Source organism: Cebus imitator, unplaced genomic scaffold (genome assembly GCF_001604975.1).
Source record: "Cebus imitator isolate Cc_AM_T3 unplaced genomic scaffold, Cebus_imitator-1.0 Scaffold87, whole genome shotgun sequence".
In the NCBI taxonomy this organism is placed as follows: domain Eukaryota; kingdom Metazoa; phylum Chordata; class Mammalia; order Primates; family Cebidae; genus Cebus; species Cebus imitator.
In genome coordinates, this window is record NW_016107402.1 from 6384196 (window position 1) to 6397257 (window position 13062).

At 51.2% G+C, this 13062-nt stretch overlaps 1 protein-coding gene, 1 long non-coding RNA gene and 4 other non-coding genes across 7 annotated transcripts; 1 reads left to right on the forward strand and 5 right to left on the reverse strand.

The window, feature by feature from the left end:
* Window positions 1-187: 187 nt before the first annotated feature.
* LOC108308774 lies at window positions 188-3506 on the reverse strand. 2 transcript variants are annotated; one of them, XR_001827043.2, is made up of 5 exons: window positions 3218-3506; window positions 2180-2272; window positions 1601-1667; window positions 1207-1262; window positions 188-310 (listed from the first exon to the last, which is right to left on the reverse strand). It is a non-coding gene; the product is annotated as an uncharacterized LOC108308774 (long non-coding RNA). The 2 variants fall into 2 exon arrangements; XR_001827042.2 differs by having other exon boundaries at window positions 2043-2272.
* LOC119472174 lies at window positions 379-452 on the reverse strand. Its single transcript, XR_005201284.1, has one exon. It is a non-coding gene; the product is annotated as a small nucleolar RNA SNORD99 (small nucleolar RNA).
* LOC119472167 lies at window positions 1436-1565 on the reverse strand. The gene has a single exon (XR_005201277.1). It is a non-coding gene; the product is annotated as a small nucleolar RNA SNORA61 (small nucleolar RNA).
* Window positions 2001-2130, reverse strand: LOC119472166. The gene has a single exon (XR_005201276.1). It is a non-coding gene; the product is annotated as a small nucleolar RNA SNORA44 (small nucleolar RNA).
* Window positions 2550-2684, reverse strand: LOC119472164. Its single transcript, XR_005201274.1, has one exon. It is a non-coding gene; the product is annotated as a small nucleolar RNA SNORA16B/SNORA16A family (small nucleolar RNA).
* Window positions 3507-8243: 4737 nt separating the features above from the next.
* Window positions 8244-9651, forward strand: RAB42 (RAB42, member RAS oncogene family). Its single transcript, XM_017534759.2, has 2 exons — window positions 8244-8487; window positions 9109-9651. Exons 1-2 carry the CDS (start codon window positions 8255-8257, stop codon window positions 9530-9532), a joined length of 657 nt encoding a protein of 218 aa, XP_017390248.1. The 5' UTR covers window positions 8244-8254; the 3' UTR covers window positions 9533-9651.
* The last annotated feature ends 3411 nt before the right edge of the window (window positions 9652-13062 follow it).

A 13062-nucleotide genomic window follows, 5' to 3' on the forward strand; every position in this document is an offset into this window, starting at 1 on the left:
AAAAAAAAAAAAAAAAAAAAAAAAAAAAAAAAAAAATCCAAAGATCTTAAGGGCTAGGCATGCTGGCTCATGCCTATTACCCCAGCAATTTGGGCGGTGGATTGCTTGAGCTTGAGAGAGACCAGACTTGGTATCTACAAAATACACAAAGACAAACATACTTCTAGAGTCTTTTATTGATCACCTCTTAAGTTCAGTAGCACACTACATAATTTTTTGCATTAGCAAAAAAACAAAAGTCTCCACCTAGAACACGCCGCTGTTCCCACCTAAAATGACCAGGGTCTTGACTTCTGCTTCCCATATTCTCCTGAAAAGGAAGTGTAAGCCATTGTGTTAGTAATTCCCAGATTTCCCGCACCCAGACATTTTCCTAGGAGCTGGTCTCAGTCCCATATCCGCATTTCTCATCCATGGATGTCCACTCAGATTAGGTTTCATCTTGGACCAGTCATTCTAAATAAATACAGCGTGTGCTAGATGGAACCCCTTGTTTCTACCCCGCAGTCTATTTCCCAGCTCTCCCTGAGGCTGAGAGAAGTTGAAGTCCTACCAAACAATGCATCATGAACTCCAGCCACCACAGCACATTTGCCGCTACCAGGCCCTGTGGCCTGCAGTGCAGAGCCGTTCCCTCTGCTGCCTTCAACTTTGAGCATGTGGTCATGCATTTTAGGGTGGGCAAATCATAATGTAAGCATTTATTTGCCCCTCTGGTAATGAACAGTTAACAGGGTACACAAAGAAGGCCAGATGTAAATGTTACTAAAATGCTAAGATTTTCTGGCCTGGCACAGTGGCTCACACCTGTAATCCCAGCACTTTGGGAGGTCAAGGCAGGCAGATCACTTGGGGTCAGGAGTTTAAGACCAGCCTGGCCAACATGGCAAAACTCTACTAAAAATACAAAATTAGCCAGGCATGGTGGTGCATACTTAATGGTTCCAGCTACTTGGCAGGCTGAGGCAGGAGAAACACTTGAACCTGGGAGGCAAAGGTTGCAGTGAGCCAAGATCACACCACTGCACTCAAGCCTGAGAAACAGGAATATCTTGTCTCAAAAAATAAAAGGCCTTAACACTGACAGACCTGAGTAACCTTATGGTTCTATTTGCTTGAGTACTTAGGACAGGATCCCTGATAGTTGAGCACTACCTGAAGCTACAAGCAAAGTTGTGAGAAAGTTTCAGGTTGTCACCAACTTACCCAACTCCATAGGGTCCATAGTCACAAATAAGGACAGCTTTATGCGTAACGTCAATCTACAAGAAAAAAATGACACAACCTTAAGAGGCAAGAAAGCTATGACAGATCCCTCCCAAATGCAGTAATAGGTCAGCAATTACTATACCAACTTGCAGAGCTTCACACGCATCCTTCCCTTAGCCAAAGATTATACTTCATTTTACAATTTCAGAGACCCAACCAGCTATGAACCTGTTTGAAACTAGCCCACATGCTATATACCAGATTACAACATTGAGGGCAGCTTCAGTATTAGTTTTCCTCCTTTTACGACCACCAAGACCAACGTTCAGATCTGATGGGAAAGGGTACAGGAGGACTGAGCTCCTGATGTGTTGTTCCACATCAACTTTACCTTAAAGCACAGCTCCATAAAAAAGCTGATCTCCTCAGTATCACACTGCCAGCAAACTTGGGGCAACCTGTAGAACAAAAAGCTTAGTGTGAAAACTGTAAATCAGCCCGGCAGCTACTAGGGAGGTTGAGGCAGGAGAATCACTTGAACCCGGGAGGCGGAGGTTGCAGTGATCGCCACTGCACTCCAGCCTGGGTGACGCTCAAAAACACCACCACCACCACAAAAAAAACACACCATCCAGGGTTGGAGAAAGGATGCCATATCTATAGAAAACTTTATCCTCCAGCCCCGAGTACTCTGGGTCGAAAAAAAAAAAAAACTCCAAACCAAGAAGTTGATTCAACACACCCGTCTACATGAAGATGACAAGTGGAAGACTTCCAGCCCTGGTCCTGAAAACTATAGGAAAGCCGAGTGGCAGCTGCAGGTATTTACTGACCTGTGCTGTCAAAGTCTTTCCAGGTTGCTCTTGCATGCAGTTGGAGATCCCATGGCTACAACCAGCCACAGCCCTTGGAAACATGCTGTTTTGTCCCACCAGGCAGCCCCCAAAGTAAGTCTCCAAAAGAAACCTACCAGGTCCTGTAATGGTTGCATTTCATCACTCTCATGGCTCTGGGAGCCCTTGATCACCAGAAAAATCAACTTCTGTCATCTTAGAGTCTTCATCTGGAACAGCAGAATGAGAACAATTGCCATGATCAATCTTACTGTTTCCACCATTTAGTTCTCAGAATCATAAAAGTCTGACCAACCTTTGGTCCCTATTACTGATGCCTTAAGCTATCAGTTAAGCTGTGTCACATCCCAACTGGACTTTCCCAATATGAGTGTTATGCTGGTTAACTGTACATGCAACCCCCCAACCTTTCTGCTGGTCTGTGGAAACATGCCCATTTTGATAAAGGTCTCTCTGGCTACAGCTGAAAGATGGCAGATACAATGGAACTGTCTTTTCCCAAAATGTTGCAGATCAGTTACAACAAACAGAACGGCGACCGTCAAGGAAAACTGTCACTCTGGGCTCCTTTTTGACCACAGCAGCTATGCGGAAGCAGCTGCAGCTTCGATAAGGGCCAAGGGGCAATTCAGGTCCCAGGGCAGCCACCTAAGGTCTCACCTGTCCATCATTACTACCTGAAGTACGCCGGGAACTCTGTAGACCACAAAAGTCAACGGTCATCCTGCAGGCCCCACCGACCACGCTGTGCCAATCTTTGGTGTGCTTTTTCTCATTTCATCTTAATGGGACGGTTTTATACCTCTATTACAGATAAGAGGTTTAGACCGATTAACTTACTTACTGGAGGTCGCTTAGTCACTTAGGAAGGCTGAAAGCAAGAAGCTGGGATGCAAACAAGGGTCTGAATGCCTAAAACCCGTCCCTGAAAACCGTGTCCACGAGGGTGACCTCCAGAGGCCTCTTGCGTAGTCACCAGCCCCAAAGTCACCTAGCTGGTAACTTGTCACAGATTCCATTAGAGGCCATCCTGACACCAGCATGCGGCCTCCCCCAAATTAAGGCCCAGGGCTTCGTCCCTACATCCCCCAGGAGCCCGGTTCCCAAGCCCCCCACCCCTTCCGTGCACCCGACTGCCTACCCGCAACACTCACCTGTCAGCCCAGAGCGCAGCTTTGCGGAGGCAGAGGCGAGAGAAGGGAGCGACCCCAGGCCCCTCTCACGGCCGAGGGAGCCTTCTGGAGCTCAAGCCCACAGGGTGGGAAGGCCCGGCTCCTCCGTGCCACGTTCACTACCATCCTGAGGCCTTGGGAGAAAGTCCCGGCGAGTGCGGGCCGGTAGCGGCGATGACTAAGCGGGGGAGGGCGCGCAGGGCAGCAGGAAAGGGCTACAGGTTGACAAACCAGCATACAGGCACTGCAGCTGGGAGAAAGGGTGGTGCTTCCGCAGACAAGGGCTTATATAGGCTGCCCCTCGCGCCCCGCCTGACGGTCGGGCGCGCGCGTGGCGCACAGCTGGCTGGGAGTCGTAGTTCGCTCGCCCTGGCGTTGTCCGCGCGTCACCTCCCCAGCCTTACGCGCGCGTGTCCGGCCCGAGCCCGCGAAGCGCGAACCGCTAGAGGCTTTCCTCCAGGCGGGAAGAAGTGCCTTCACCTTTCCGTACCAGGCGCCGGGCCCACGCAGGAAGCCGACCCGCCGTGGCTTCGGGAGGCTGAGGCAGGCGGATCACCTGAGGTACGGAGTTCGAGACCAGCCTGACGAACGTGGAGAAACCCTGTCTCTACTAAAAATACAAAATTAGCAGGCGCGGTGGCGCACGCCTGTAATCCCAGCTACTCGGGATGCTGAGGCAGGAGAATCGCCTGAACTCGGGAGGCGGCGGTTGCAGTGAGCCGAGATTGCACCATTGCACTCCAGCCTGGGCAACAAGAGTGGAACTCGGTCTCATAAAAAACAAAAACCCATAAGAAAAAATGTATATCCGCTGGGGGGGTACAGTGGCTCAGGCCTGTAATCCTACCAATTTCGGAGGTCAAGGCTGGTGGATCACCTGACTTCAGGAACTAGAGACCAGCCTGGCCAACATGGCGAAATCCCCTATCTACTAAAAATACAAAAAAGAGAAAAAAAGCCGGGCGCGGTGGCTCACGTCTGTAATCTCAACACTTTGGGAGCCCAAGGCGGGTGGATCACCTGAGGTCAGGAGTTCGAGACCAGCCTGACCAACATGGTGAAACCCTGTCTCTATTATTAAAATAATAATAATAAAATACAAAAAAAAATTAACTGGGCATGGTGGCACACATCTATAGTCCCAGCTACTTGGGAGGCTGAAGCACAAGAATCGCTTGAACCTGGGAGGCAGAGGTTACCGAGAGCTGAGATCGGCTAATTTTTTGTATTTTTAGTAGAGATGGGGTTTCACCATGTTGGTCAGGCTGATCTTGAACTCCCAACCTCAGGTGGTTCTCCTGCCTCGGCCTCCCAAAGTGCTGGGCTTACAGGCCTGAGCCGCCATGCCCAGCCTAAAAAAACACTTATGTCATGTTATTTGCCTGCTCAGAAATCTCCCATGACTTCCCAACACACTTAGAATAAAAATGGAAATCCCCGTAATGGTCTCCAAGGCCACATATAATCAGGCTTCTCCTCCTCACTGCTCTCATCACCCACCATGTGCTCCCTCAGTCAGTCGGTTCCATCTCCCTGGACTCTTTGCTCTTCTTGGAGCACTCGAGAGCCTTTGCTCTTGCTGCTTCTCTTGCCTGGAACTCACCCCACCTGAATATCATCACAGACACCCACACTTCTTACTGCCTCACTTCTCCTGGGTTTCTGTCCACATGCCACCTCCTCAGGCCATCCTATTTTGATACAGTAACCCCGCCATCCTCCAGCCTTCAAGTCACTGCCTGCTTGATTGTTATTTATAGCACTTAATGCTTCCTGACATGGTATTTTGTATGTATTTTGTTTTCGCTATTAGAATGTCAGCATCTCAAGAGAGCTGGGATTTTGTCTTTTTTCCCCTCTACTGCTGTATAAATGCCTGGTACGTAAAAGATGGCCAGCATTCTTGAAATAATCACCAAGTGAATGAATGAATGAATAAAACTTGGCCCAGGTTCATATAACCAGCAAGTGGCCATTGGAACTACAATCCAAATCTGTTCTTTTCTTTTTCTTTTTTTTTCTTTTCTTTTTTTTTGAGATGGAATGCCAGACGAGTGCAGTGGCACAATCTCGGCTCACAGCAACCTCTGCCTCCTAGGTTCAAGCAATTCTCCTGCCTCAACCTCCCGAGTAGCTGGGATTACAGGCTTGTGCCACCAAGCCCAGATAATTTTTGTTATTTTTAAGAGACGGGGTTTCATCATGTTGGCCAGGATGGTCTCGATCTCTTGACCTCGTGATCCACCCGCTTCAGCCTCCCAAAGTGCTGGAATTACAGGCGTGAGTCACCGCCCTGGGCCCAACTCAGATCTGTTCTAATGCAAAAGCAGATAAACTTAATTGCTGTGTCTGGAGGCTCCTCCAGAACTTACCCTGTGTGGTGGGTACCGTGATTTGCCTCACTTAAATGAAGAGGAAGCAGGGATCAGGGAAGCGAAATAACTTACCCCTGATTACACAGTGAATCTGTGGCAGAGGTCAGCTGACATCTGGATTTAATTGCAGTCAGAGGCAGACACATGATCCCAGTAGGAACATCTGAAAGAGGGAGGAAGTTCAAGAAGCCAGATGCTGACAGTGCACTGCCCACGTGGGCTGACCGGAAAGGCCTCAGGGAGGGCTGGGGTCAGACTGCATTTCCAGCTACTTTGTGCCTCTCTGGAGTCTCCTTTCTGCTTGACCTTCCCAGATCCCACGTATCCACGGAGACCCAGCTTCAATATCAGCTGGGATGGGCTTCTCTGACCCTTTGGCTTCCTCATTCCAGCTCTATTATGGTGTTTGAATGAATGAATGGATGAATGAACAGCACTTATCCACTTTCTTTAATTCATCTAGCTATAAATTTTTACTGAGTTACTTTATTTGTTTATTTAGTTTTGAGATGGAGTCCTGCTTTGTCACCCAGGCTGTAGTGCAGTGGTGTGATCTCGGCTCACTACAACCTCCACCTCCCAGGTTCAAGCGATTCTCCTACCTCAGCCTCCCATGTAGCTGGAATTACAGGCGGCCACCACCATGCCTAATTTTGTATTTTTAGTAGATACAGGGTTTCATTCACCATGTTGGCCAGGCTGGTCTCAAACTCCTGACCTCGAGTGATCTGCTCATCTTAGCCTCCAAAAGTGCTGGGATTACAGGTGTGAGCCATGCGCCAGCTTGAGTTTCTACTTTATGCCAAGCACCGCGTTTGGCCCTAAGGATACAATCATAGTCCCTGCCCTCAAGAAGCCTGCAGGGTAGAAGAGAGACTGACATCACAGGTGGTCAGAACTGCGTGTGGGCCAGGCATAGTGGCTCACACCTGTAATCCCTGCACTTTGGGAGGCCAAGGCAGGCAGATCACTTGAGGTCAGGAGTTTGAGGCCGGCCTGGCAACATGGTGAAACCCGGTCTCTACTAAAAATACAAACATTAGCTGGGTGTGGTGGTAGGGCCTGTAATCCCAGCTACTTGGGAGGCTGAGGTAGGCATATGGCTTGGACCCAAGAGGTGGAGGTTGCAGTGAGCCAAGATTGTGCCACCGCACTCTAGCCTGGTAACAGAGTGAGACTCCGTCTCAAACGAACAAACAAAAAAAGACGAGAGAGACTAGAGCTGTCTGGGGCTGGCTGGAACTCCAGGCTTATTGCTCTCTGGGGCTGGCTGGAAGTCCAGGCTCATTGCTCTGGTTTTCCAGAAGGCCAGCCTGGAAAGGGTGGAGTAAACCTTGGTGGCTCATGTGCTGCCTTACCCTAGCCCCTCACCCAAGCAAGACTCAACCAGTGTCTTAGTTCTCATGGGACCTGCCTTGTCCCCTTTTGTGGCATCAAGGGTGTGATGAAGGATGAGACAAACCTGAATGTGAGCCCCAGCTCTGCTGTGTGACCCGGGACAAGCCATGCCTCTGAACCTGTCTTCTCAGCTCTAAAAGGGGCACTCCATGGCCCTATCAAAGGGTTGCTGCCCACAAAACATGAACTGACCTTTGGCCTTATATATGTTAGTTGTCAAATCCACACGCCAACTTCACTCCTTTTAGAATTGCAGTTGTAGGCCGGGCGCGGTGGCTCAAGCCTGTAATCCCAGCACTTTGGGAGGCCGAGGCGGGTGGATCACAAGGTCAAGAGATTGAGACCATCCTGGTCAACATGGTGAAACCCCGTCTCTACTAAAAATACAAAAAATTAGCTGGGCATGGTGGCGCGTGCCTGTAATCCCAGCTACTCAGGAGGCTGAGGCAGGAGAATTGCCTGAACCCAGGGGGCGGAGGTTGCGGTGAGCCGAGATCGCGCCATCGCACTCCAGCCTGGGTAACAAGAGTGAAACTCCGTCTCAAAATAAATAAATAAATAAATAAATAAATAAATAGAATTGCAGTTGTGTGTGTCTGTCCTGCCTCCTCAACCAGACTCTGCCCAAGTTCCTTCTGGGGCCCTGGTGTCCAACGCAGCCACGGAGGAAGCCGCGGGGGCTGTTGAACATTGAACCTGCACTTGGAACTAGAGGCCCCAGGCCAGGGCCAATGAGGGCTCCAGGAAAGGGCTTCGGGGTGGAGAGGGAGCACCTACAAACCACCCACTTCCAGAGTGGCCTTCCTGGGTGCAGCAGAGGGGTGGGGGCCAACTAGGGAATCCACAGCGGGCGGGGTGGAGCGGATAACGGGGTGGGGCTGGAGAGTGGAGGAAAGTGAAGTGGATGCTTTAGCGCTGTTAGCCTCCTCCCTCTGCTCCCCACCTTCATCTAGTATACTTCAGTGAAGTGTAGGGGGTCATCATTAGCCTCCTTTAACGGAGGAGGCAAGTGAGGCTCAGAGAGAGAGAAACTTGGCCAAGTGTTTCCACTCGGTCCGACGCCCTCGGATCGAGTGGAAATGGCACTTCTCCACCTGTGCTGAAGACGTCCCGGGTTCCCAGGTGCCCCGCCAGGGACGAGGGCAGGGCGCGGGAAGAGGGGGGCGGCGCCGGCAGGGCCCCGGGCAGGGGGCGGGGCAGGGCGTGGACAAAACGGCCGTGGGGCGGCGGGGCGGGGAACGTGGCCATGGAGACCGAGGGCTGCCGCTACCAGTTTCGGGTCGCGCTGCTGGGGGACGCGGCGGTGGGCAAGACGTCGCTGCTGCGGAGCTACGTGGCGGGCGCGCCTGGCGCCCGGGAGCCCGAGCCCGAGCCCGAGCCCACGGTGGGCGCCGAGTGCTACCGCCACGCGCTGCAGCTGCGGGCCGGGCCGCGGGTCAAGCTGCAGCTCTGGGACACCGCAGGCCAGGAGCGCTTCAGGTGCCGGCGGCAGGGGCGGGGGAGGGACTCCTGGTGGGGGGGCTCGGTGCTGGTGCGCTGGGCCGCGGCACCCCCAGGAGATCAAGCGGAGGGCGGGGTCCCTGCCCTGGGTCCAGCCTGGTGCGCTGATGCCAGACCCTCCCCTGCTCGGAGTCATTCTTCCCACGAACACTTTGGGGTGGGCCGAGGCCCAGAGCCCTGGAACATCCCTGCGTTGAGCTCTGAACTCTAGAGAGATGCTGAGTGATACTGTCCCGGGTGCTGAGAGCTCAAGGGCGCAGGGCGGTAAGTGCCGGGAGGATGTTGAAGGGACAGAGGTTTGTGTTGACTCTGAAGGATCAGCAGTTTGCCAGGAAGAGAAATGAAGACCGAGGCCAGGGCAGCACCAGGCCTCCACCAGGCATGAGGGACTCGGGTCATGCTTGCCCTCTAACTGGGGAGCACCCAGACTTTTAGGAGAGACACAGACACCGAGGCAGAGAAGCACAGGGGCCGGGTGAAGTGGGCCCTGTTGGGGTGTGAGGCATTCTGTGTTTCCCAGGGGGAGGAGGTCCTGCCTCTAGGGGTGTCTTGAAGGTGACAGCCTCTCCCAGCTTACCTCCTGCCTCCCTGCCTCCCCAGGTGCCTCCCCAGGTCCTTTTACCGGAACGTGGTGGGTGTCCTGCTGGTCTTTGATGTGACAAACAGGAAGTCCTTTGAACACATCCAAGACTGGCACAAGGAGGTCATGGCCACTCAGGGCCCGGACAAGGTGATCTTCCTGCTGGTTGGCCACAAGAGTGACCTGCAGAGCACCCGTTGTGTCTCAGCCCAGGAGGCCAAGGAGCTGGCTGCCTCCCTGGGCATGGCCTTCGTGGAGACCTCAGCTAAAAACAACTGCAACGTGGACCTGGCCTTTGACACCCTCGCTGATGCTATCCAGCAGGCCCTGCAGCAGGGGGACATTAAGCTAGAAGAAGGCTGGGGGGGTGTCCGGCTCATCCACAAGACCCAAATCCCCAGGTCCCCCAGCAGGAAGCAGCACCCAGGGCCATGCCAGTGCTGACTCTAGGAGAGAAAGGGTTAAAGCAGTCCCAGCCTCAGCCCACATGATGGGATGGGAATGTTAGTATCTCTCTGGAGGACAAATGACAGAAGGGCTCATATAAACAGTATCTTGATACAGTCATGCTTCCTGGATTTTGGAGTCAATGCTTTCTACAGAAAAGAAAGGTCTGATGGCTGGGTGGGGTGGGTCACGCTTGTTGGGCAGATCACCTGAGGTCAGGAGTTTGAGACCAGTCTAGCCGACATGGTGAAACCCCGTCTCTCCTAAAAATACAAAAATTAGCCAGGTGTGGTGGTACATGCCAGTAAGCACAACTACTCGGGAGGCTGAGGCAGAATTGCCTTAGTTATCTCATGAACCAAGGAGGACTAAGAAAAAGACAAAAGGTTCTGTTTGAAAGAAGGGGTCAGGGGACTCTTTGCTTCTAGTGAACAAAGGCCCTGAGCTTTTACAGCCCTTCGTGGTCAGCTGCTTGATTTATCATAGGTCCAGCAGGTTCCAGATGTTCAGGTAGATAGCCTCAAGGAGGACGGGACCTGGCGCGTGACTGCCCTCAACATTCCTTCTAGCCATACACAGTTTGTCAGTTTGACATCCTGCTTTCATGAGGAGTTTGCTGTTTACTCCTATAGCCGCCAGAGGTATATTGAGTTGGTCACGCCCCACATTCTTGGGGTCTTCAGCAGAGAATCGCTTGAACCCAGAAGGCAGAGATTGCAGTGAGCTGAGATTACACCACTGCACTCCAGCCTGGGTGACAGCAAGACTCTGTCTCAAAAAAAAAAAAAAAAAAAAAAAAAAAAAAAAAAAAAAAAAAAAGAAAGAAAAGAAGAAAAAAAGGTCTGAGAGACCAGATATGCAAGTCCTTGAGCCTCAATGTCCTTATCTGTCAATGGGGCTTGTATAAGATCTCGCCTTGCAGGGAGGTGGTGGCCATGAATGAGATAGTGGCCACGGTATGCTCACCCAGAGCCTGCCACGCTATGAATTGCATGACAAAAGCTCTCATTCCCACTCTGTCTTTTTTTTTTTTCATCTTGTTGGTCGGGCTGATCTTGAACTCCTGACCTCAGGTGATCCGCCCGCCTTGGCCTCCAAAGTGCTTGGATTACAGGTGTGAGCCACCACACCCGGCCCCCACTCTCTTTCTTGGCTGCGATATGGCTACTTTGGCAGCATTCCTGGGCTTAGACACAGAAGCCAGCGTCAGGAAGCTGCTGCATGGGCAAAGGCAGGTGCGGAAAATTCCAAGGGGAGCTTGGCTTGGAGCCTCCTTAGGTCCTCAGGCTAAAATGATTCTGGCCATGGGATTAATATGTGATGTCAAACCCAGGGTTGCTGGCCAATGCCCCCACCCCAGGCCCAGGGGCTGAATGAAAATGGATGTTGGAGGCTGGGATGAACATGAATGTGCAGCAATTATGTTGGGCACAGAGTGGCCACTATGATGAGCCACCAAGATCCCCCTTCCTGGCTGGGGAACCCATCAACCCTCTCCCCAGCTGCTACCACTGGATGATGACTTCCGCTTGCAGCACTTTCTGGGAAAGGCTAGCCCCTCAGGGCAGCCCATATCCAACATCCATCTACACTGGGGGGACTTAAAGGCCTTGCCCTCTTGCCCTAGCTCTGAAAGTCAAACCCAACTTTATCAGTCTCTGTGGGCTTCATTGAGGACACTGTTGTGACAACATCACAGCCAAGTTATCCCGCTGCCCAATCCTGCTTCCCTTTCTTCCTTCCCCAAAACAGGTATTCTCAAGAATATCCCCTAATAAACATCTGCACACTTGTCTCCATCTCGAAATCTGCCTCCTGGCAACCTAGCCTACAATGGGGGACTACTAGGCAGGAAATGTCCTGGGCGCAATTAGGGTGGGCTTCGTAGAAGAGACACTGTTTATGTTAGGCAGAATCTCAGCAGGTGTAGGGCTTAGTGGGTATCATTGTGCTGTAGCAGAAAGCACAGCCACTTGGTCAGGTGCAGTGGCTCACGCTTGTAATACCAGCACTTTGGGAAGCCCAGTAGGGCAGTTGACTTGAGGTCAGGAGTTTGAGACCTAGTCATGGCATGGCCAACATGACTAAACCCCGTCTATACTAAAAATACAAAAATAAGCCAGGCATGGTGGCTCACACCTGTAATCCCAGCTACTCAGGAGGCTGAGGCATGAGAATCGCTTGAACCCAGAAGGCAGAGGTTGCAGCGAGCCATGCATTCCAACCCTCCAACATGGGCGACAGGGCAATACCACGGCTCAAAAATAAATAAATAAAAGCATAGTCGCTTAACTCACTTTGTGACCTTGGGTTAGTTACTCGGTCTCCTTGAGCCTCAGTTTCCTCCTCAGTCAGTAACACGAGACTGATAATCCCTCCTTCCTAGGGTTCTTAGAAGGTTTTCAATCAGAGTGAGTTTCTTAGCTTCCTCCCCGTGGAGATGGGGCTGAGGAGGTCTTTCTGTGCACTTGGTCCTGCCTCTTTTTTTTTTAAACCCATAAAATGCACCTGTTCTATTTTGTGAGGGTGGGGAGTATCCATTGCCTCAAAGGTTTATATTTTCTTTGCATTACAAACAATCCAGTTTATACTCTTTTATTTCTAAATGTACAATAAATTATCGTTGACTGTAGTAACCCTATTGTTAATAAGATCTATCAAATGCTAGATCTTATTCATTCTATGTAACTATATTTTTGGCTGAACGCAGTGGTTCACAACCATAATCCAGCACTTTGGGAGGTTGAGGAGGGTGAATCACCTGAGATCAGGAGTTTGAGACCAGCCTGGCCAACATGGTGAAACCCTGTCTCTACTAAAAATACACAAATTAGCCAGACGTGGTGGTAGGCGCCTATAATCCCAGCTACACTGGAGGCTGAGGCAGGAGAATCGCTGGAACCCGGGAGGCGGAGGCTACAGTGAGCCGAAACCACACCACTGCACTCCAGCCTGGGCGATAGAGTGAGACTCTGTCTCAAAAAAAATAAAATAAATAAAAGCTATATTTTTGTACCCATTAACCATACCCACTCCCCCCTCCACTACCCTTCCCAGCCTCTGGTCACCATCATTCTACTCTATCTCTATGAGTTCAATTGTTTTAATTTTTAGCTCCCACAAATAAGTGAGAATGTGAGAAGTCTGTCTTTCTGTGCCTGGCTTTTACTTATAGTTTCCTCCAGTTCCATCCATGTTGTTGCAAATGACTTGCCTCCTTTTTAAAACATCCTTATTGGCCAGGCAAGGTGGCTTATGCCTGTAATCCCAGCACTTTGGGAGGCCGAGGTGGGCTGATCACTTGAGGTCGGGAGTTTGAGATCAGCCTGACCAACATGGAGAAATCCCGTCTCTACTAAAAATAAAAAATAAAAAAATCAGCCGGACATGGTGGCGCATGCCTGTAATCCCAGCTACTCTGGAGGCTGAGGCAGAAGAATTGCTTAAACCCGGGACGGGGCAGAGGTTGCAGTGAGCTGAGATCGAGCCATTGCACTCCAGCCTGGGCAACAAGAGCAAAACTTTGT